Consider the following 22,183-nt stretch of genomic DNA (forward strand, 5'->3'; position numbering starts at 1 on the left):
CTCTTTCTAAACATTTAGGGTTTTATTTTATTAACTTGAAAACATTGACAACGTCACTGAGAAAACTCTTGCCCTTTTATTCAGTAAATGCTGTCTTTAGGTCAATCAGGTGGAATACCCTTCCTGCCTAAGGGTGGCACGTTGGTATTTATTTTCCATTTGCACTAAATAAAACACCCAAGCCTTCTTCTAACAAGTCACTTCTTTCTCTTCCCTAAGTGTCTCAATGAGAGAAATGTTTAGAGATAGGATTACAGCTGCAGTTTCTCTACCCACAAAAAGCCAGCTCTAAAAAATGTTGGCAAAACCCAGGTCTGATATTTTTCTCTTTTTAATTCCCTTTCCTAGCTCTCCTCACCATCAGCCAAGTGCTTAGACAGAAGAAAGAAAAATAATTTAAATGACATCATAACACAATGATCTTAAACTGAGCAGCACCTTATGGTTCCAGCAGCTGTGTTGGCTCTTGAACGTGGAGTACTTTGCATTTCTCCATGGCTCAGTGCTGCTCTGTTCTACATATTGCTCTTGGCTTGGAGTCTGTGCTGCTCCATCAGGAAAACATCCACTGATCTCATGGGAAAGGATTTCCTTGGATAGCAGGGTAGAGGAGAGGCTGCCTCATGTTGAGGGATTGGAGGCTGGTATGTGCTGGGACATCCCCACAGACCCCGAGTCAGACACTGAGTGCTCTGAGGATCAGACAGGAATTAGCCCAGTCCAGGCCATTTGTTGAACTCACATTTTCTTAGGCGTCGATCAAGGCTTTCAGAATCTCCCTGACACTGAGAGTAAGGAGCTCCTGAGTGGGGGAGGCTGAGCTCAGCACATGGGACTGAGACTGACCCCTCACCAAGGTCTCCTCCAGTCCCACAGCGTGCACGTGGCTGGAAGAAAGAGAGGATACAAGACTTGCAGAAGCAGCTCTATTTTCAAGCTGTCAATGAGCTTGATGCCTTGGTGCCAAGAGGTGCCAGGAGGAAGGCACAACTCGTCCAATTAACTCATATTTGAAGGAAGTTGTCACTGAAGTGGAAAATTTCTGTTAGTTTTGATCAACTCATTTCTGCAGCTTAAACTAAAGGCAGCTCTAGCCCTTGGTTGCTCCATCCTGAGGCTATTTCCTCGGACGACACTGGGGCTGTTATCTATTGAGCTATCTATATATACTTAAGGCTGAGGATCTGCTGCTGGTTGTCTGCACAACCACGTTTGCTCTGAGACTTTATTGTCTTTAGGGTCCATTAGTTTATCTGAAGGAACACTGCAGGCTTCTGAAAAATGCATGCTGGCCACAGTGCTGGAAATTAAAAATAAAAACCATTTTAGCTGCAATTCGTTTATACCGAATAAATTAGCTGACAAGCTCCTTGTCTGGCTGAATCCATATAACTACACTGTTGTGCTAATTATGTAGGGAATAAGTGATAAGAAAGCTAATTACAAGCACAGAAATATCTCTCCAAGTTCAGACAATATCATAATGAATGCCAAGGCACAGCAGAGCCACTGGAGTTCAGCTCCTGTTAAGTTTATCGCTACTATTTTGACATGATGATTTTCTTTGATTTTAAACTTTTGTTCTGGGTTGTGAGCACAGCTCATGGGGCTGTAATGGCAATAACTATTCCTCATGGAAACCTCCAATTTAATTGAATCAAGAACCTTGAAAATGAGCCAGGACTTTTCTATAAGATGTGAGGTGAGGCAGCCTTTAAGGATTTGATATGAGGGATTATATGTCATTAATATCTGTAGATTTTAGTTCAGTTCCCATAGTACTGCACAGGGTTAATTTAAATTATATTTCATGAGATTTTTCCATAAGGAATAAGACACTGATTATTTGATTGTGTTAGAAATGTCATCTTAAAATACTTTAATGCCATTTCTATAAATTATTAAGCAATTCTACAAATGGGAAGAATGATATGAAAATCACTTATTTTAATATCAGAAAATCACTTGTTTTCATCTCAGATTAATTTTATGGCCACCATTTCTAGAACTTTATTCTTATCTGACGATAATTAGTGGTCTGGGACAGAAAACTAAATATTCCTCTAGAAACACTGTAAGTCCTGAAATCAGCAGTTAGATTCTGGCTGCTTCAATGGGACCACAGTTTAATTTTCTATCAACCAAAGGATTCATTAAAGCTTGAGTGGCTTCTTGAGAAGAAAGTTGGCTCAGAACTAAATGCTGTGGTAATTCAACGTGTGTAAGGGAAAACACACTTATGGAAATAAAAATTCAGGTTTGCCCTTTACCTGAGACCTGCACAGGAAGGGTCAGGAGCTGAGAGAAGTGGACACCGCCATTCTGGCTGTGTGTAAAGGTCTGTTTAGGAAAGATATGATGTGCACTACCATTGTCACACTGATTCTGTCACCACACATCATTTCTCTACCCACCATGGATACAGACATAGCCAGTATCTCCAAGATTATTTTTTCTCATTTTTTTAGTGAATTTATCAGCACAATACTTCTGTGAAGGATATAAATAAAACTATCATCGTTTTACAGACTGGGAAGCAAAACACCATAACCTAACTGAGCCAAAAAATACAAATACAGACCTGCTACATTTGCTTTGCTGTTGTGGATCCATAGCTCACCAAAAATTTACCTGAGAATCCTCCCTTTTCACATCAAAACACCTGTTTATTTTAAATTAAATAACTCTCAGCAGATACCTCCTTATACTCCAGATAATGAAAGAGAAATGTTTTCCAGAAGCACAGATTCATCTCTTTCTTTGTCATGAGAACTGCTTGTCTTTGTTCACTGGGCATGGACCCATAAAGATAACGCTGTCATCTCAGAAATATTAGCACCTGTGGAAAAATAAACACCACTGAGGTTTTAGTAAACTTTGGGGATAAGAAACCAGCACAGTGAAGAGGGCAGAGGGATGCCAGATTCAGTCAGACACAACTGCCTTCATGCAAAGCCCATCTGGTTCCAAGGCGTGCTTTCCCTGGAACGAGAAGAGTTTGTGTCGAACAGAACCCGGGGTACGGGCGACACTTTGGATAACTCTTGTCAGACTCTGTGTTTGTGCTCACTGCAGGCAGCCAGGTTCCAGGGCCCCCAGACATCGCCCTCTCGGCCTGCCAGGTGGATCTGCTTGGGGAGCCCTGCTCGGGGAGCAGCTGTGCAGCGGCCACGGTGACAGTGACGGCCGTGACGGACTTCGCGCAGGACGGGAACCGCCTCAGCCGCATCCGCGCGCAGCCAGTCACAACAGGGGATTTGCTCTGGAGGGCTTACACACCCAGGGATGTGAAGGTTAGGTCCTGAAATCAGTTGGAAATGTGGCAAATCTCAATGAGAGGTTATTTTCTTTTTTTCTTTCTTTTTTTCTTTCTTTTTTATTCTTTTTTTGGGGGTTGGTTTTGGTTTTTTTTTGTTGGTCGGGAGGGTTTTAGACTTGGTTGGTTTTTTCCAAAGACAATAAAATTTTAGGGATGGTTGTCATAATGGTTTGGGTTGGAAGGAGCCTTATAGACCATCCAATTCCACCTCCTGCCATGGGCAGGGACACCTTCCACTGTCCCAGTGTCCCAACCTGGCCTTGGACACTTCCAGGCAAAGAGCAGTCACAGCTTCTCTGGGAACCCGGTGCCAGGGCCTCCCCACCTTTACAATAAAGAATTTTTTCCTAATATCTGATCTAACCCTGCCCTCTGTCAGCAGAGTAAAGCAAAAGAGTCACTTTATACACCAAGAAAATTAACATGGAATTCCTTGTCCTTTGACAGATTTAGGGTTGATCATTAGTCAGCACATCAGTAAGGCCAAGAGCTGGAATACAGAGGTGACCAGGAGTGCTTCTGTCTACTGGAAAAGGGGAGAGGGAGAACATGAGTTAGAGAATGAGCACCCTTTTGGGGAGGGGGAAAGGGTTTAGAGAACATTTTCTGAAAAAGCAAAGGCAAAGCCTCAGAAAGGAGAGAGGAGAAGGGATTCAGCAGTGCCATGTCCAATTTGTGACTGTGCCATGAATCTCCAGGACACCTTCAACAGCACACGTGGCTGCTCCATCTCTTCATTTATACCATTACAAAATGTCCAAAATAAAAATAATAACCAATCAGGAAGGCAAGCCACACTTTCCCTGTAGAAAGCCTGGCCAAAGAAATGTGGTGAGCAAGGACCAGCCCTTTGTAAAGTTATTTCAGGACCTCGGGTGGGAGGTTTGAGCACTGTAATCCCACCAACCCAGAGAATTAACTGGAGCACAGATTTGAGTGAGCTAAATTTCTCAGAGCAGGGGCACATCCAAGCTGGCATATCTTGGGTAACTGAAAACACACCCCAGTGAAATCCAAAAATTCCCTGCCCTAATTTTTGTGGATTTTTTCATGACAGAATGAGATTAAACTGAAAAGACAAAAGAATTTTGTCTTCAAAGGTAAAATGCCTAGCATGAGTGTATAATATTTCATCTCCAGAAATGGCTTCTTTTAAACTTTTTAAGATTCTTAAACTAGAAATTACAGCTAATTCAGCATAGTGTGCTCACACACTCATATTTTTTCTTGAAATTACAAATGCTTTCATTAAAATATGAGGATTTATCAAGTGTGAAATTGAATTAATCAATTTTAATAATAAATTCCATTTATCTCAGTTAAAACTTGATCTATGGAAACATAATAGACAATACCTTCCCCCCACCATTTTCCCATTGCTGCTTTGTAGTTAATTAGAGACCTTAATGTAACATAATTCTTGCAACATAGCAAGAAAAAATCCATGTATTAAAATCCACATAATCTTTAATCCTTCTGACTTGTTTGGATATTTTTGATTTATCTGAAAACTGAACAGAAATTGTAGGCAGAACATCCTGACACATCTACACACCTGTAAACAGGATTTCCTCAGCAAACTATTCCTGCCTTCAACCAGGAATTGTGTTTTCTGCTGACATCATGCAAAAAACACCAGAGCAGGAAAGGCCAAAGGATTTGTTTGTGGTAATTTTTACTTAGGAAGTGTGAGGCTGTAGAAAAAATTGGAAAATTCTGAGAAGCTTCGTATCCCACAGTAAATCCAAATTATACAACTGACCCCAGAGTAAAAAGTTGTTCAAAGAAGGGTTCATTTTTTCAGTCCTCAAGACCATCATTCTAAAAGTTTGGTGTGCCAGACACAGGTGTGCATCTAGAAATGGTTTCTGTGTCATGGTTAAGGGGCATTTTGAAATACAGATGATGTATTGCTGCCAGGTGAGGAATGTTGTCACGAACTGAGGTTCTGTCTTCACCCTCTAATTCATTTATTTAATTTCACCCCTGTTCCCAAAAGCCAAGTTCTGCTTTGTCACTGAAAGACTGCACAGGGATATAGCTGCCATCCTTCTTCCCCGCTCCATGGACCCTGGTAGAACTAACTGAAGTGCACCTCTGGACTCCTCAGGGGCAAGGAGGGAGCAAAGAATTGACAGCCCTGGCCAAGAAATCAGTCTGTCAGGATGGATAATGGAAAACCATAACATTCCATCACTCCCACCAGTATGACTGGGAGCTCTTCATACCACAAATCACTACACAACCCACTTCTGCATTTTTGGGAACTGGACAGCAGAGTGCTCAGCCATTAAAAAAAGCACCCTCTGGAGCAGACCTGGCAGTGTGGGTCCAGCACTGCCTGAGATTCAGCTGTTACAGCTTCAGAGCCCTGCCTCTGGCTTCTGCAGGCACCTCTGCTCCCTGCAGGGCTCTCACAGCTCCTCTGTGACCCAAGGAATCAAGGGCTGATGCAGATGAAGAGCTCTGTAGCTGTAGTAGATCCTCTCCTGTTTCACCCACATAAAGCAGTGTGATTTGGAGCCTCCTCATCAATATCTGATCAATATCCATGTCAAATAGATAAATCAGCCATTCAGGTGCTGTAACAGGAAATTTGAGGTCAAATCAGGGGACAGGCAGCTACTACTAAAACGTGCTAATAATACTTAATTACAGCACAGCTTTTTACCATACTTCAGGCATTAAAATTAGTAAAATTTAATGAGCACTCTGTTCTCCTGGTAATTTCAGTGAATGATCTGCTCCTTAGAAAAAAGTTTTAATAAAAAACTTCATCTTTTACCAGATAAAGGAAGACATTACATCAGATGAACAGGAACACTTTGAACTCCCTTATTGGCTATGATTAAACTCCGTTGTTTGAAAGCGAAGCCTATTTTGTCCCCATCCACAATCATGTTTCAGGATTCAGATTGTAGTTTGTACTTAACCCTTGAATCCTGCCCTTAATGTTTTGTGAGGAACAGTAATGAAGAAAAACTGCTGTGTAGACTGTATTCATTGCACATTTCATTTTAACTAGGTCACAGTTCAAGACCTCCCAACAGGGAACTGCTACTCTTTCACTGATCCACACATTATCACGTTTGATGGATGGTGAGTATTTTACTTTGAAATAATTTGGCTCAATTACTGCAGTTATCTGTTTCTGGATGTGGCATGCATTTGGGTTTACATTAGAATATCAAAAAAGCATTGAACAAATTTGCTTACAATGAGGAATGTGCTCCTTCAGCGGCACACGTGGTTTCCTTCCAGCTGTGTACTCCTTTTAACAAAAGGACTAGAAATGGATTAATCTTTGAGAAGCAATGAGTTTGAATCTGAATAATTTTTACAAGACAAAGGTCCAAAATGTTCTTCAAATAGAACTATCACTAGTGGCCTTGAGAGGGTGTCTACCCCACATGGTGTTAGTGACACCCCAGTGCCACCCAAGTGACATGTTGTGTCACCAGGGCAGCACAGCACACAGGGACAGCCTGGTCCTTCCCAGAAGTTCAGCAACATCTGGTGCAAAGTCATCAGAAGGATGCTCTTGATTTCTTCTACTTCCAGAGCTGGTTTATGTCCAGCTGGAGTTGACAATCATAAAAACAACCAAAAAAACCCCATAAAGACAGCTCTAATGTCTCAGATAAAAAAGTCCAAAAATTATAAGTGCCAAATATCAGGAAAAGAATGCAAAAATAAAGTTGTACATCTTCCTGTAGTGTCCAGATGTCCTTCTGTATCACCCAGTAATAAGCTGCTTAAAGACTTACTTAGCCAAAGTGGTGTCTTTGTGTTTATCAGCCTGAACTGTACAGTTCAACTTTTCCACATTTAACTCCCCTAATCATTCATTAATCTATTTATCCCAGCTAATTGGCATCACTGAAAGTTTTTAAAATTTGCAGCTGGCACATTTGATCCAGTGTTGCAGATATTTCAGATGCCATTCCAAGTTTGTCACTCTGCCGTTAACCCCCTGGTGGCACAGACAATGATTTCGGGTGTGCAGCATCCACAAGGGCTTGGCAGGTGTGAATTTCTGCTATCCTGATATCCCAATTTCAGTCCAACATGCTCCGGAGGTGGCATCCGAAGTGATGTCAAAGCTGGAGAAATCTTTTGATGAAATGTGAGCAAGAATGGCAGTGACTCCATTAAAAGTTACACATCTGCTTGTAACAAAGATTTCAAGTAAATTGGGCAGTCTGAGGTAGGAGATTAGCTCTGCTTATCCATGGTTTCCCAGTCCCCCTTCTGCTTTGCTGAAAAGCATTTAAATGTGGTCAGGAACATGTTTCATACAAGTTTGGGCTCTTTTCTTGCTTTGAAAGCTTCATTAGAGCTGCAAGAGGTTCAAAGATATTCCCACGTCTCGTGTAGCTGCAATTATTTCAACTCTGGGATATTAAACTAGATCAGAGTATTATTTCAAACCTCTCTATACATTTATATTCTAAAATACTCCCTTTTGATTTAGGGCTGGGAACATACAGTGATCTGTCAGACTGTTGTGTTTAGGGATTTATAAACAGCTGAAAGAACCTCTTGGAATGGGAACACCCTTCCAGCCATGTAGCACATTTTTACATTGCCTCCATGGGAAAAAAAAAAAAAAGGTGTAAAACCAAATAAAGCAATTTTATTTGAATAACTCATTTTTTAATCCTATTGTTGATAGCACACAGAAATGTTTCTAAGCAATTTATGTGCTGTTTTGACACAGGGAGTTTGGGAAAGCCCATCCTTCTGTGTCATCCTGCCTCAGAGACACACAGACTCAAAAGAGGAAAAACCCAGGATCAGCTTGGCCCCTCAAAAACTGCACATTTTTCCTTGTGGACAGATATTCATCACTGCTCTGTCCAGTGCAGCTTTAAATGAGCCACGTTGATGGGGCTTCCTCCATCTCAATAACTAGGTTATTTCCCTAAGATGTATCACTTCTTGATATTCAGCCAAGTTTCTTACCCATCATTTCACAGTCCCATTACTCCTACTTATATTCCCATTTATTATTGTAAATAATTTCTCTTTCAATTATTATAATGATTAGGCTACCTTATTACACATCAGTTAAGTAACTTCTCTGACTGCCTATCTAAAAAGATTTTTACCATGTTAGCAAATGATTTTAAAGCTCTGTACTTAAGGAGTGAGGAATGCAATTCTTTCTTCTGTCCTGGTACAAAACTATAATCTGAAGGCAAAGGCTGACACAGAGGTCTGGAAGTGAGGCATTCCCCTTTTTTCATGGAAGGAAATGTGAAATGTGGTGGGAAAATGTGTTTGAAATGTGAACCTTCTTGTGGTTTCAATATTTAAATGAAAATCATTAAAAATTTAAAATTTAACTTCAATAAAAATAGTTCTTTGAATAAATTTTAAAAATTGAAAAATTATATAAAAATCAAAAGGCTGGAACTGCTTTTCTTACTGGCAGTAACATTTTCTTACTGAAACAGCCACCTCCAGCACATTTTTTAACTTCTATTGTGCTGTTTCCAATGTTTTTAATCTGACATAGTGAGCTCACATTAAATCTGAGGCAGTTAGCTATTCATTAGACAACTGAAATACCCAACTCCCACTCCTTAATAACACTCCCCTTTGCTGTGCCTCCTGCTAATATATGTCTGTAGGAATATTTATCTTGTAATCTTTTCATTCTTTTCACCAAAGGCAGTGACTGAAAATCAAAGAGGAATGTGTCATATTTTACAGCATAAGCACAATCAATTTGTGTATATTGGAGCGTAGATGTGAAATAACGTTAATTATAGCAGCTAAAATCCAGAGAGAGCACTTCCTTTTATAGCAAAGTACCTTCTAAATTAAACAAATGTGAAAGCCTGGTAAAGCAAAAGTATAGCCCTCATTACTGGTTATGGCACATTATAAATATAAAAGCTTTTCATGCCATAAATCGCAGATTCTTAAATATGAAGTACTAGCTTAAAACTAAATATGCAGAAAATCCTTTTAGGCCAAAGTAAAAATGGGAATATTTTTTGATTGGGGAGCTATATAGATCATTTATGTTATTTTGCATTTTACCTAACCAAAAAAAAATAAAAAATAAAAAATAAAAAAAAATTAAAATTAAAATATTTTTTCAGATTTCTCAAAAATTTACACTAATCTATATTATCCCACCAATATTATCTCCAAGGAAATGTCACTGTTTTCTGGTTGGCTTTAATGACTTTCCTCGAAGGACCTCACAGCAAAGTCCTGGGCATGAGCAGCCCTGCCAGGTGCTGGGGTTTTGATAGTCTGCAGCAGTTTAGTTGTCCCCAGGCATCCAGTGCTTTCTGAATACAATCCAACATCTGCTCTGAGAGCAACGTGATGGGATGAACACTCTGAAAACAGGGAACGTCCTTCAGCATCACCCAGCTCTTCAGAGAGTTAAGCCTACCACGAAATAGTTCCTTGTAGCAAGGAAAGAAGAAGCCTGGAGGGTCATACCAACAAATCAAATCATTTGATGGCAAAGCTGTGGTAAAAAATCTTAAAAAAAACACTGAATTAATACAAAGATGAAGTGCAGCTTGGTGAAGAGGAAGTGCAGGGTGTGAGTTAACTGAACACTACTAGATAGTAGTTGTTTACATATGTCTATACCCCCTTCTGTCCCTCTTATGATTTACCAATATAAATTATTCCTATAGAAGCTCACTGCCATAACCAAACACTCAGGAGTGTTTTATAATTATTGGACAAAGACATGACTCAAGCCATGACTTTGTTCCGTGACCAGAATTTGCTTCTTCCCTTGGAAAACAATCTAGGCACACAGAGGGGGAGGGAGGGAACCCCTTTTCACCCAGTCTGTCCATTGCTGCAGACTGTCAGGAGGCAGGATGGGAAGTGCACTGTGGAGGGAGAAATAGACACAAATAGTGGTGCTTGGTTCACAAGGAACATGAAGAACTCCCTCGTGCAAGAGCTGCTCCAGGTCTGCTTCAGGTATTTATTACTACAGGCAACTTCTCCAACATCATCCCAAGAATCATTAACACAATTACAGCTGTATAAACATCACAAAAGTTTACCTGACTACATCTAATTATCCATTCAACTGATTTGAAGGTGCCTGAAAGCTCTAATTTAGGCACAGGGCAGGTTTGTTATGTGCTATGCAAGCTATGCCATGACTTAATTGAAGGACTCGGGGTGACTTCCAGGAGGGTTGGGTTGGGTCCACTGTCAGGGATTATTAAGCAATAAATAGCTCCCCTTGATATGCAAATGTAAAACCAGCCAGAGATGATTAGTGTGGGTACAGCCAACCTGATGCCTTGTTTCCCATCAGCCTCCCTAAACACCTCCCCTCCGAAGCTGATCCTGTAGAAGGAAACTGTGGAGGTGCTCTCCTAAAATATCCTCTCTCCTCTTTCTCCCCCACAAAGGTGTCCAAATGGAGCAAGAACTCCATGTTTAAAGAAATGATCTATTTTTTATGGTGTCCTAAGTTCGGCTCAATCTTAGCAGCAGCATCTATGCAGCGTACTACAGGAATTTATGTATCTGTTTAGAAAATAGGATGAGACAGAACCATTCAAAATCTTATCTGGCCACTTCATGGCCAACCTAAGGTATTCAAGATGAAAGATAAAGTCAGATGTGTTTTCTAGAGAAAAGGAGTTGGAATTAAAAATTTTTACTGTGTTTTAAGCTACAAAGTTATCTACAGCTTTTATTCTGAAAAGGAACAAAATGTAGAAATATACATGTGAAAAAGTCACAATTCACAAGCTATTTGTTCATCAGTATAAGAAGCATTAATGGCCTAAAAAATGTGGATGTTTATATGGCACTGCTTTAAAAATAATCCTGTTATTTAGCAGAAGCATTTTATACATTTCTTTTTATGTTTTCTTTATTGTAGAAAGAATAAAGCTTATTATTATAAGCTTATAGTTTAGTTTCCATATTGCTTAATTTCATAAAAATCATGTTTAAAACTAATCACAGTGCCTTAAAAGAAAGCAGAATAATCCATTGTTTTTAAAGATGGAAGCTGTTGGCTTATAGGGAAAAAACATCAACAGCATATATTAAGTATATGGCTACTATTTCCTTTTATATAACAGAATAAAACAGAGTGAGAATTAGACAAGTTTATGGAGTGAGAGCACAAAGAACAAGCAGAAGAGGGTCCTCTCAGTTGTGGAAATCCCAGAGGTTCCAGATGGTTCATGTAGAGGGCAAACACTTGCAAAGTTATTAAAGTTATCCTGCTCTTGGCCTCACCAGATGGAGCTGGGACATTCCTTTCAGAAAAGAATGAAAGTCTTAAATCGTTCTCCACGCTGGTTTGTGCTGATTGCTGTTCCATTGAGTGTGAAAATCGTGCTTACAGGGAAGTCGTTAGGGGGGAGGAATAAACTTCATTTTAGCTGGCTTTCAGTAGAAGCCCAGATTTTCATAGGAAGCCTTTAACTAGCCACAGCCAGACTTGTAAAAATTGGTGATTAGTCACAGAACAGGTTATCTGAGCACTGATTTCCCTTTGAAGAACATCGTAATCTAAAAGCATCCAGTTAGAACCAAAATACACTTATTAAGACTCAAAGGCAGGAAACTTCTTCCCATTTGCTATGTATCAAATGTTTATCTGTTTTATCCATGCCCATTTCCATGGCAGCAGCTGGGACACAACTCCTGCTTTCCACAGGAACTCTTAGGCACTTCCAGCTAACAACTGCTGTGGCGTTCCCTTGGATACAGAGCCAGAGAAACTCTTCCCCATGTGTGGATGTGTCCCTCCTCCAAGGCCAGACACCAGGCTGCTCTAATCACTGCGGTACGAGTTCCAACAAACACCCAACGCAGGTGCACGCTGAGGCTCCCTAACCCTCTCTGGTTTTTGATTTGTGGCTGTTTAGGCGCTATGACAGCTATAAAATCGGGACGTTCCTGCTGTGCCGCAGCGAGTCGCGGGCGTTCGAGGTGCACATCCGGCAGTGGGATTGTGGCGGCCACCGCTCCGCCACCGCCTGCAATTGTGGCGTAGCTGCACGAGAAGGGGGTGACACCGTGGTGCTGGACACCTGCAATGGCCACTTCCAGGACAGCAGGCCCCAGCTGACCATCAAAAGCACCGAGGCATCGCCACAAGTCAGAATCCTGAAGTCTTACGGAGGCAGGAAAATAACAGTACGTGCGTGGATGGTTGAGCGCTCTTGTGGCGGCTGTGCTTTGAAAACACACGTTTAATATTTCTGAATTATCAATGAAGGTGCTACGAAAATATCTGAAGCCACCAGAGCACCTGCAGTCAAATGTACCGCAAAATGAGAGGCAGGGAAGTAGCTGGTTAAAGTGTTGGTTTAACAAACTGTAAAATAAAACTAAACAAATACCTCTGGAAATTTCTTGGCGACACAGTGGAGCTCTGATAGCACTACTTACTCTCTGCAGCACGGCAGCCTGTTTGCTTATGCCAGCCACTACCCAGCCACATCACATAAAGCAAATTTCTTTGCAGAGCTCAAGATATAAATATTCAAGGAAAGATCCCAGGTAGCAGAATAATAGAGTTTTTGAGTGGAGCAGTAAGACGCTATTAGTCAGATCCAGAGAGCCTCCAAAAGCTATGAAAATGGGTTGCAAATGTGCAACATTTGCTGTAACATAAAGCATTTGCCTAAACAAATATATGGCCACAACTTACTTTGCATAAGTATTGCTTATCAACACTAATCCACTGAAATCGCTGGAAAAATAAGAGCAGGCTGCACCAGGGATTTTGGTAAGGAAAAGAGCCGCAAATTATGGCCAAGAAGATAATTTTATCCTAGAGTTGTATCATCAAGATTTATTGCCATGACATATTTTGGATGAAGATCGGTCCAGGGCAGAGCCAGAATGATGCAGGAAGTGCCTGCGCTTGGCTCTCCTTGTGATCTCACTTGGAATAGATCTCAGGAAGGTAGTAATTGAAAGTCTGTTAATTATAGAATAGAGAAAAAGCAGGAATCAAGCTGTCATTTCATTTTGCAACTGAATGCAACATAATTACTGTTTTATTACTAGGATAATCTTTGCATGGAATCCCTGTTCTCATTTACACCTGAGGTAAGACTCAGGGAAACAAATCAGGGCAGAGTGGGGACACAATATTAATCCTTCTGTGACATGAGTGGGAATCTATAGGCACTGTGCAGCAGAGAACAGAATCCCTGAGCACACCACTGAGTAGGGTCCATCCCAATTCTCCCAGCACTTGTCCATCATTATCCTCATGCAGCCTGGGAACTGTCTCCCACAACATTCAAGGAGGATTGGAATGGGGTGAGGTCATGCCAAGTGGCAGCTTCCAGCAACCAGACACTAAATAACTCTGCAAACTGAGGTCTCAAAAAACCTTCTTTGAAGCCTCAATTAACAGCATTAAATCCAGGTGGGATGTATTGCCCGGAGCAGCAGGAAAGGAAAGGGTTAGAGCCCTCCAAACTCCTGAAATAAATCCACACCTGGAAATATTAATCTGGACAGCTCATGCAGTTCTGACTGCAAGGCTTTTACACAGGCCTCTAGAAAAAGCCTGAAGTAATGGGGAACTAAAATGGACAGAACTATAATTTAGTGAAGCCAAACTCAGAGTAAACTCTGGATTCAATTACAAGAATAAAGATGTGAGCTTGTTACTTCTTCACAGATATGAATTGATCTGGTGGGGAGGAGCTCCAAATGGACCAGAAAATCCCCACCCAAAAGAAAGGAAAACAAAGGACATTATTTGGATGCATAAATTATATTTAGGCAGGGGTCACTTAAAAAAGGAAAATAATTATTTCAAAATTATTGTAATGAGATGTTTGCAACTCTAATGTATTTTTAATATTAACTGAAAATATTTAATTTTGGATAAAAAGAAAGTATTAAGGTTACTTATCAGGATAGTATGTTCCTGCTCCCTCTTAAGGCCCAGATAATTTTCAAATAATTTTCTTTTTACCTGTAAAAATAAAGCAAATAAAGAAATACATTTCAGTTGAGCAGATATTTTCTTTTTGCTTTTTTTTTTCTTTTCCTTATTTGGTTAGTAAACCAATCTGAAAAATCCATTATCCACAAAGTTACTTCTTGTTTTGAACCCTGCCAAGAATTTTTTTCCTTTTAAAGGTCAGTGTAAGCCTACCGCTAGTCCTTTAATGAGAAAATCGCTTTATCCACTTTAAAACACAATCATTTTCTGGATAATCCGGCCTTGGAAAATGAAATGATTGTTCAGAAGGAAGAAAGATATTTTTCAATCTTGGCAGTTTCTCTAAAAAAAGTTATTATTGTGAAATTATTAATATAAAAGACACAAGGGTGGCCTTATTGTCATGGAAGACGCTTCAAAAATTAGCTGGTAACTTACCACTGGGAGAACTTCAATGGATGCAAATATTAATTTAAGAAGAAAGTACTCATGCAGTTATACATTTATGTAATGCTATCAGATATTAATGCCATGGCATCTGAAAGCAAGCTAAATAATAGCACAAATAAATATTTATAGTGTTTCTAAGTGATCTTAAATTACCTCCGCCATCGCTAACGTCCTGCTTTGATATTTTCGTTTATGGAAAGAGACTTTTTTTTATTGCATAAAAATCTTGGTAAGAGCTTCAATTCACTGGGTTGTTTGGGTTTTTTTCTGCCTCCTCAGATCCTGTTCCCTTCGGGAGCGTTTGTTCGAGCGGACCTGAGCGAGTGGGGAATGGGTGTGACAGTGAGGACAGCGGGCAGGGACTTCAACAGCACCCGGGGCTTGTGTGGCCTCTTTGATGGGATGGCTCACAACGACCTCAGCAACGTGCCCGAGGAAGACTTCATAGAGGAGTGGAGGTACAAAGCCAGAGAGATCCAACCCAGGGGATGCTCTTAGCAGTGTTTCAAACCGTCTTGATGGGTTTATTTCATTACACACTCCCCTAATGACCTGACAGAGAGATCTGCTTAACCTGAGGGAGAAGCCTGAAGACCCATCTCCATCCCAGCAGCACAGGGGTTTAATTTTCAGTCAGCACAAAACACATCAGCAGTCACCAAGAGAGGAATTTTCTATTCACAAGTCATGTCATGTTAACAGCTGTGTTAAGATCCCTCTCAGCTGTTAAAAAAAATACAGATCTCACCCACACTTGAAAATGTAGATAGCTGACAATAGGGATTAATTAAGGGTTTCGTATTTCTCTTGTTCTTTTATTCCTGAACACTAATTACAATATGTGAATATAGATTAAATGTTACATTTTGACAAAGTCTGGTAATATATGTACCATGCTAAAACTTAATATCAACTCTACTAATGATGACAGTGAGCTCTGAAAACTTGTACATTCTGAGACAGATGGTTTGGAAACAGAGCCAGGAGTCTGACTCTCTGACATGTCCCTGTCACAGTCCCTGTCCCTATCCCTATCCCTATTCCTGTCTCTATCCCTAGCTCACATTTTAATTCCTGTTGCTGAACTTCAAACATGCCTGATAGGTGTTCCTAAAACCAAAATGGATTTGCTTGTGTAGCCTGTTTTGTGAAGGAAAAAGAAGGCAAAACACTGTACCATGGCACTTAATCCATACATGGGAGCTCAGCAAAATCCTATAGGAACAATGAATTTTAGAATTCTTGCACTTCAGAAAATAAAAAAAAATACCTCTGCCATATTCTAGTTTTAATCAGTGGGCTATCTAATGTCTATTTTGGCCTGTCATTGTAAATTCTACTATTTAGAATTCAATAGCCATCATTAACATCCTAATAATGTGGTAATCAGTCAGAGATTGCTTCTGGGAAAGCAGATGGAGAAATAGCTTGGTGCAAGAACCAATAACTCACTACCCAAAAAAAGGGGCTAAAAGGGTCCTTGGGAGAACTTGCTCAAAGCAATTTTGTTGAAAGAGCTGAAGCCAAAGTGCAGTGCAAAGGAATTTACTTATGAAACAGTGAGAAGTTTTCTAGGGCTATATGATGGAGATTCTTCAGGGAAGGTAGAAGCTCCTGCTGAGTGAGAAGGGCAAGAGGGGTGGTGAGTTTCATCTTGCAGTACTCCCAAGGATGGATTCCCTCAGAACCTGGTTACAAAAACAAGCCAGTAGAGAAACTAAGGTCACCTCCAGAGGAGGCTGGATCGTTCTCTGATCCACTCACAGGGAAACGGCCCAGTCAAAACCAAAAGCTAGAGGATGATTTTTCTGCTGATTTTTAAATTTCATTTTAAATAACCCTGAAAGTGTGCTAGGTTTTCTCCAGCACCTGAAGCTAGTCTGAGTGCCCACCATCTGGCAGTGCAGAGCTTTCCCTGGCTCCCACCTCTCTCAGTCAGCTGCAGGGCTCTGCACACACGGATCAGTTTTACATGCCAGCTTTCCAACACAAAATTTAAACAATAAAACAACATCAGAGCTTCCCAGACACTAAATAGCAACCAGAGAAGAGATTAATTTTAAAACATGTGATTTAAGTAGGCAAAATAAAATTTTCAAACGTTTAAAAATATATAAAGAAACCAGCAGATGTGCTGTTAAATTTTGGACACTTTATAATAGAATCCAACTCAGTTTGAAAAACTTTAGTTCTTCCTAGATTATAGTAGGTGGCTCAGAAGAATAATAGTCTGGTCATCTCATGCAGGGGACAGAGGGCACATCTGAGCTCAGTGAGGAGCTGCTGGTACATGCATGGCTGTGAGGAAGGATGGGGTTTCCATTCTTTCCACATCATGCACCCCTCTTCTGTGGACAAAAAGAAGGTAATTAATTTCATGCATAAATAACAGAGGATTTTGTTTCAATAAAATATCAAGGCAAAAGAGTTTCATCTTACTGAAATTTTCATTGGTGTGTTAAGTTTCCGTCCTGATTCTGGACCAGTTTATGTGGTTGATTTATTGTTTTTATTAAATAAATTACATTTACAATGTCCTCTAGTTTATGCAGTATTACACCAAAGGAGGAGCTACTTCTGCTGCCTTAGTCTAGGTTTAAATTTACTTGATGCTGAGTCAGGGAAGATTCAGGGGCAGATAACTCCTCTATTAGAACCAGAGGAATGGAGCGTGAAGGACACTCATTCAGACACTAAAATGTGTTGTCCAAAGGACAACTCTCTCAATCATCAAAAATGTTTTATTTTCCTAGACTATAGGGAAGCGTAGAACAGCTTGTGCTGCTGTCACCATGAGCATGAAAACCACCCTTTTGTCTCGTATTGTCTCCTGCTGAGCCCACACTTTGGGCAAAACAGTTCCATAAATGTTTGTGCTCATGTTTCAGGAGGAGAAATAGGTTCATTTTGCCAGTGTCACTGAGATGTTTTATTTAAAAGTTATAATAGTGTCAATGATCAAAATAGTAATATCAGATATGCCATTTAAAATGTATTTTTTAAAAATTGGATAAAGGCAATTACAATTTCCAACAACAGTATCTAGTGTTTGGCTCCGATATGTTGGCGAATCCTTTCACTTTACTGAAACCCCAGCATTCTGGCTGCAAGACAAAATTAATGCCAAAATAATTTAAATTTTTGGTGCTATTTCAAATTTGTCTGCTAATGACATGCTGCCAAATATTGGGACCTCCTTTTCTCTGAAGCTCTAGGATTTCTCTTGTGCTGCACAAATAAGATCAGTAACAGATATGAAATTTCTAAAGAAACTTAATCATGGCTGCTTATTCAAACTGAACTCTCTAGAAGTTCATCCATCATTAAGGACTAAATTTAAAAGGGGGAGGAGAATCATCTCAGCTTATATGATAGCCTAGCCCTATGATCAATAGAAAACTGCTTTGTGTTGAAAGAAAAAAAAATAAAAAAAAACTCGAGTAGAAGGAAAGAATGAAATTAAGTATGCAAAAAAAAAAATAAAAGGGGGAGGAGACATTTAAAAGAAAAAATTTAGCAATCTACATCTTAGAGGAAACTGTTGGTAAGGAGAGAACAGGCACACAGATAAGGATAATTTCATGGTATAGGATTTGAAACAAATATGACTTTTTTGTCATTCTCCAAGAATTAGCTTGGTCACCTAGGGACAAATCCAAGACCTTATTTAATGTATAATACACAAAGGGTAATCCGCACCTCAGAGAAAGTCCTGCAAAGAGAAGTCAAGCAGCTAGGCAACACTAAACCACTTAAACATCTGGTACTAAAAAGTCTCCATGAAGTGCTAGAAAACACAGAGGACAACTTAAGCAGGGCAGTGTAAAAGTGACTAAAGAAAACAGAAGTTAAACTTCAGCATTTTCTCAAGTACTTTTTCATAGACTGGGAATTCGTGCTTACCCCAGCCTCAGGGAAAGGAAGTTTCCTTGTATGATAGACTAACATGTTGAAAGTTTCTTCTCTCTAATCCCTTCCTATTTTTAAATCAGAATTCCTCCAGGGAAGAGTTTATTTGACAAGACTCCAGCACCCTCTGAGAGGAAGGAAAGGAAAAGTTTCTGCAGATGCCAGAAGGGGAGCACCAAGCCTGTGCCCATGGCAAACACAAAGAATGCCTTTCAGACTCCTTCCCCTGAGCCCTCTGGTTGTCATCATGAGCATGTGGATCAAAGCTTTGCAATCCCATATCTGGATGTTACATCTGAGTTTGTCACTCACACAGAAACACAGCCAACTTTGAGAAAAGATGGGAAACCACCGACCAAGACTTTTGGTCAAGGATATTTTTCTAAATCAGTCCGAAAGCGAAGAAGCCCTGAGGTCCCACTAAAGCCCCTCACACACAATATTTCTGTGACTAGCAACAGTTCCATTGGCTCTACCAAACCAGCAGGAGACCTAAGGAGAGCAAAGAGGCAAGACCAGTATTATGAATACTCTTCCTTTCACCCGTTGCGCGGCCCAGCCCAGAGAGACTCAGAGAGCTTTGCGTATTTTTTCCCCGAGGACTACTTTGAAGGGGTACGGATGAAATTTCCACTTTCATGGCCCACGCCCAATGGCCTGACTGCCACCAAAGCTCAGGAGATTTGCCACCAAATTCTTGCAAAATCCACCATTGGCTTGGTGTGTAAAGGCCTCCTGGGGAAACACCTGGATGAAGCGATTGATATTTGCCTTTTGGACCTGCAGCTCAAAGATGACGTGGCTTGGGTGAGGGCACTGATAGCCCTTTTGGAAAATGAGTGTGAAAGGAGAGTGCTGGGAAACAGGAACAGAGAGTTCCCTGTTGGAAACCAGCCATCTGCTGCCAGGGAGGAAATCCTCACTGCTCTCCGCTGTCCCGCGCTCTGCAACGGCCACGGACACTGCACGGAACTGGGCTGCCAGTGCCTCGAAGGCCACAGCTCCTACGACTGCAGCATTGCCAAAAGTAAGTAAAGCATTCTTTCCATATTGGAATTATTAGGTAGAACATCTGCACGAAGTTGTTTGCTCTTCAAGCAGTGCTACCAGTAAGGCATTTGATGAATTAGTAATCAGGTTTTGACCTTTAAGAGCCGATCAAAATATCTGGTTGGCTGGTCCTTCACTTTTTTGCCTCAGTAACTTTTTAAAAATGGATTTTACAAGCCCCTTAGCAAATTGGTTTTGCAGAAGTGATTTTCTTTACATCTGATCTATCACTGGCATGCTGACAAGCGCGCTTCTCACAAAAAAAAAAGGAGCGTCCTGCTCACCTTGTGGTCAATATTCATGTAAACAGTGTAGAGATATGTCTTTCTTCTTTTTTTCCTGGTCAACAGAGGATAAAGTTTGAACATTAATTTCAAACACTGTGCTAGTAACAAAACAAAATTAAAAGTGACAACATGAACAAGTAACCCTGCCAAAGCCATCAAATAGCTACAGGACATACTCGAACCTGCAGACCTGATTCTGCAAATATTCATGAATTACATTTAGTCAGAAGACTGTCCCACTGGGTTTGTTTCATCTTTACAGCTCAGTCTCCCAAAGGGTGATTCCATGTGCCATGTGAGTGCTGAGTTCTTTAAACTAAGCTCATGCAGAAAGGTTTGTGGTGATTTCAGAACGTGAGCTCTGCCTCAGCAAACCACATAAGCTCACGCTTGAAGTGACAGAGGGACTTCAGGCTCAGCCATACAGCTGAGCTCCTTCAGCTTAAGGAGCCACGGTGTTTCAGCTAAACTGAAACTAAATGACAAGGCGTGCTCTCTTAACCCATCCCAAATGGGGGGGAAAGCCTTTTTTTGGGATATGTAGGTTGGTCTGTATTTAGGACAGGTAAAGGTCACATCCAGGGTCAGTCACCATGGCTTAGCTGAGACATCCAAATCTCCAGCCAGCCCCAGGAGCTCAGTGGCACATCTGATACCCCAATGGATTTACTGTCACAGATGGGATTGTGTTCTTCATTAAACATGAAACACGACTTTCATGGGCTTAAAGCAGTTAAAACATATCTTGACATCTGTTTTTTTTTGTTAATGGCAGGCTAAAATTTTGAAGAATAACTTCCCAAATATGGAGGAATTAATTTTCTTTCACACAGACAACAACTGACACCAGGGGCTGAAAAGTGAGTTGAGCAATTTTGAAGCAATTGTCCGACACACAATTCAATGTTTAACTTCATTTCTCTGTGATACAGAGGGGTTAGGGGGCTTGCTTAGGCCAAATTTTAAAATTTTGTTTTGCTATGGCTGAAATCTCTCAGATTAGAGGAAAATAGCTTCAATATGACCTTTCAAGTAAAAGCTAATGGCACCTTGTCTTCTTGCTGTGACATCAAATATAAACAAGGACAGAGAACAGAGCTCAGTCTGAGATTGCACAGGGAGGTGAGAACTGGAAAACAAACACACATCAACTGTGGCAAACACCCCCAAAGTCATTGCCTTCCTCTGCCCTGACTGCTTTGGCTGTCTCTAGCTGCCTCTGCATTGTACATTTTCAAGGTTCAGCTGGACAGGGCACTGGGCCATCCTGTCTAGACAATGCTTTTTCCTGAGTTAGAAAAAAATTGAGACTAAAAAACCCAGAAAAACTAAAACCAAGGTAACAACTGGCATGTTTATTTTTCAGGATATTCTCCCTTGTCTTTGGTATAAATGCAGAGAAGTTAGGAGAAAACTTCACACAATAAATTTATTTCAACATTAACTATGGAGAGGAAAAAGTACTGCCACAGTCTAGAGTGAATCAATGGAATGAACAGCAATGAGGTCCATCATTAAAGACTATTTATGAATTCATGTATTAGTGATTTAGAATATTTTTATATATATAAAAAATAGAGAAGCTGTTTATATATATATATATATATATATATAAATAAATAATTACCTGATATTGTGAATGTGATATAAAGTAGACCTACACTCCTCTACAAGGAGAAATAAAATCTTAGTTCTGGCATGCCAATCACCCTGACATTATAATACTTAGAAAAGGTCATCTAGATAATTTGGTACAGTCAATCAAGACAAGCTTCCGTGGGAGCTTCACCTTTAGCTGTTCTTGATTTTTGAATTTCATTCGGTCTATATTTAAAGATATTTTCTTGTTTTCACATTTTACATGCAGAAATGTTCTACATAGACAATAGAATCATTTAGATTGGAAAGGACCTGGGAGATCATGGAATCCAATCCTTAACCCAGTACTGCCATGTTCACCACTAATCCATGTCCCCAGGTGTCAGCTCTTAGGTGTTTTTTTGACCATTTACAGGCATGGTGACTCCACCACATCCCTGGGCTGCCTGTTCCAATGTCTGACCACCTTTTCAGTGAATACATTTTCCCTAATATCCAATTTAAACATCTCTTGGTGATGACAGCAACAAGATCCTCTTGTCCCATTGCTTTTTACTCAGGAGACCTGATACAACCTCCTTTCAGGTAGTGCAGAGAGCACTAACATCCCCCCCAAGCCTCCTTTTCTGCAAGTGA

At 40.3% G+C, this 22,183-nt stretch overlaps 1 protein-coding gene across 4 annotated transcripts in view; it reads left to right on the forward strand.

The window, feature by feature from the left end:
* The window catches only part of LOC131579915 (von Willebrand factor D and EGF domain-containing protein-like), a 170,403-nt gene that overhangs the window by 58,053 nt on the left and 90,167 nt on the right, over window positions 1-22,183 (forward strand). For all 4 annotated transcript variants that reach the window (XM_058840489.1, XM_058840491.1, XM_058840492.1 and 1 more), the window contains exons 7-11: window positions 3,076-3,293; window positions 6,345-6,418; window positions 12,208-12,478; window positions 14,982-15,160; window positions 18,695-19,638. In XM_058840489.1, the coding sequence (XP_058696472.1) occupies window positions 3,076-3,293; window positions 6,345-6,418; window positions 12,208-12,478; window positions 14,982-15,160; window positions 18,695-19,638 (1,686 nt within the window). The remainder of the gene's footprint in view (window positions 1-3,075; window positions 3,294-6,344; window positions 6,419-12,207; window positions 12,479-14,981; window positions 15,161-18,694; window positions 19,639-22,183) is intronic.

This window comes from Poecile atricapillus, chromosome 5 (genome assembly GCF_030490865.1).
Source record: "Poecile atricapillus isolate bPoeAtr1 chromosome 5, bPoeAtr1.hap1, whole genome shotgun sequence".
Lineage (NCBI taxonomy): Eukaryota > Metazoa > Chordata > Aves > Passeriformes > Paridae > Poecile > Poecile atricapillus.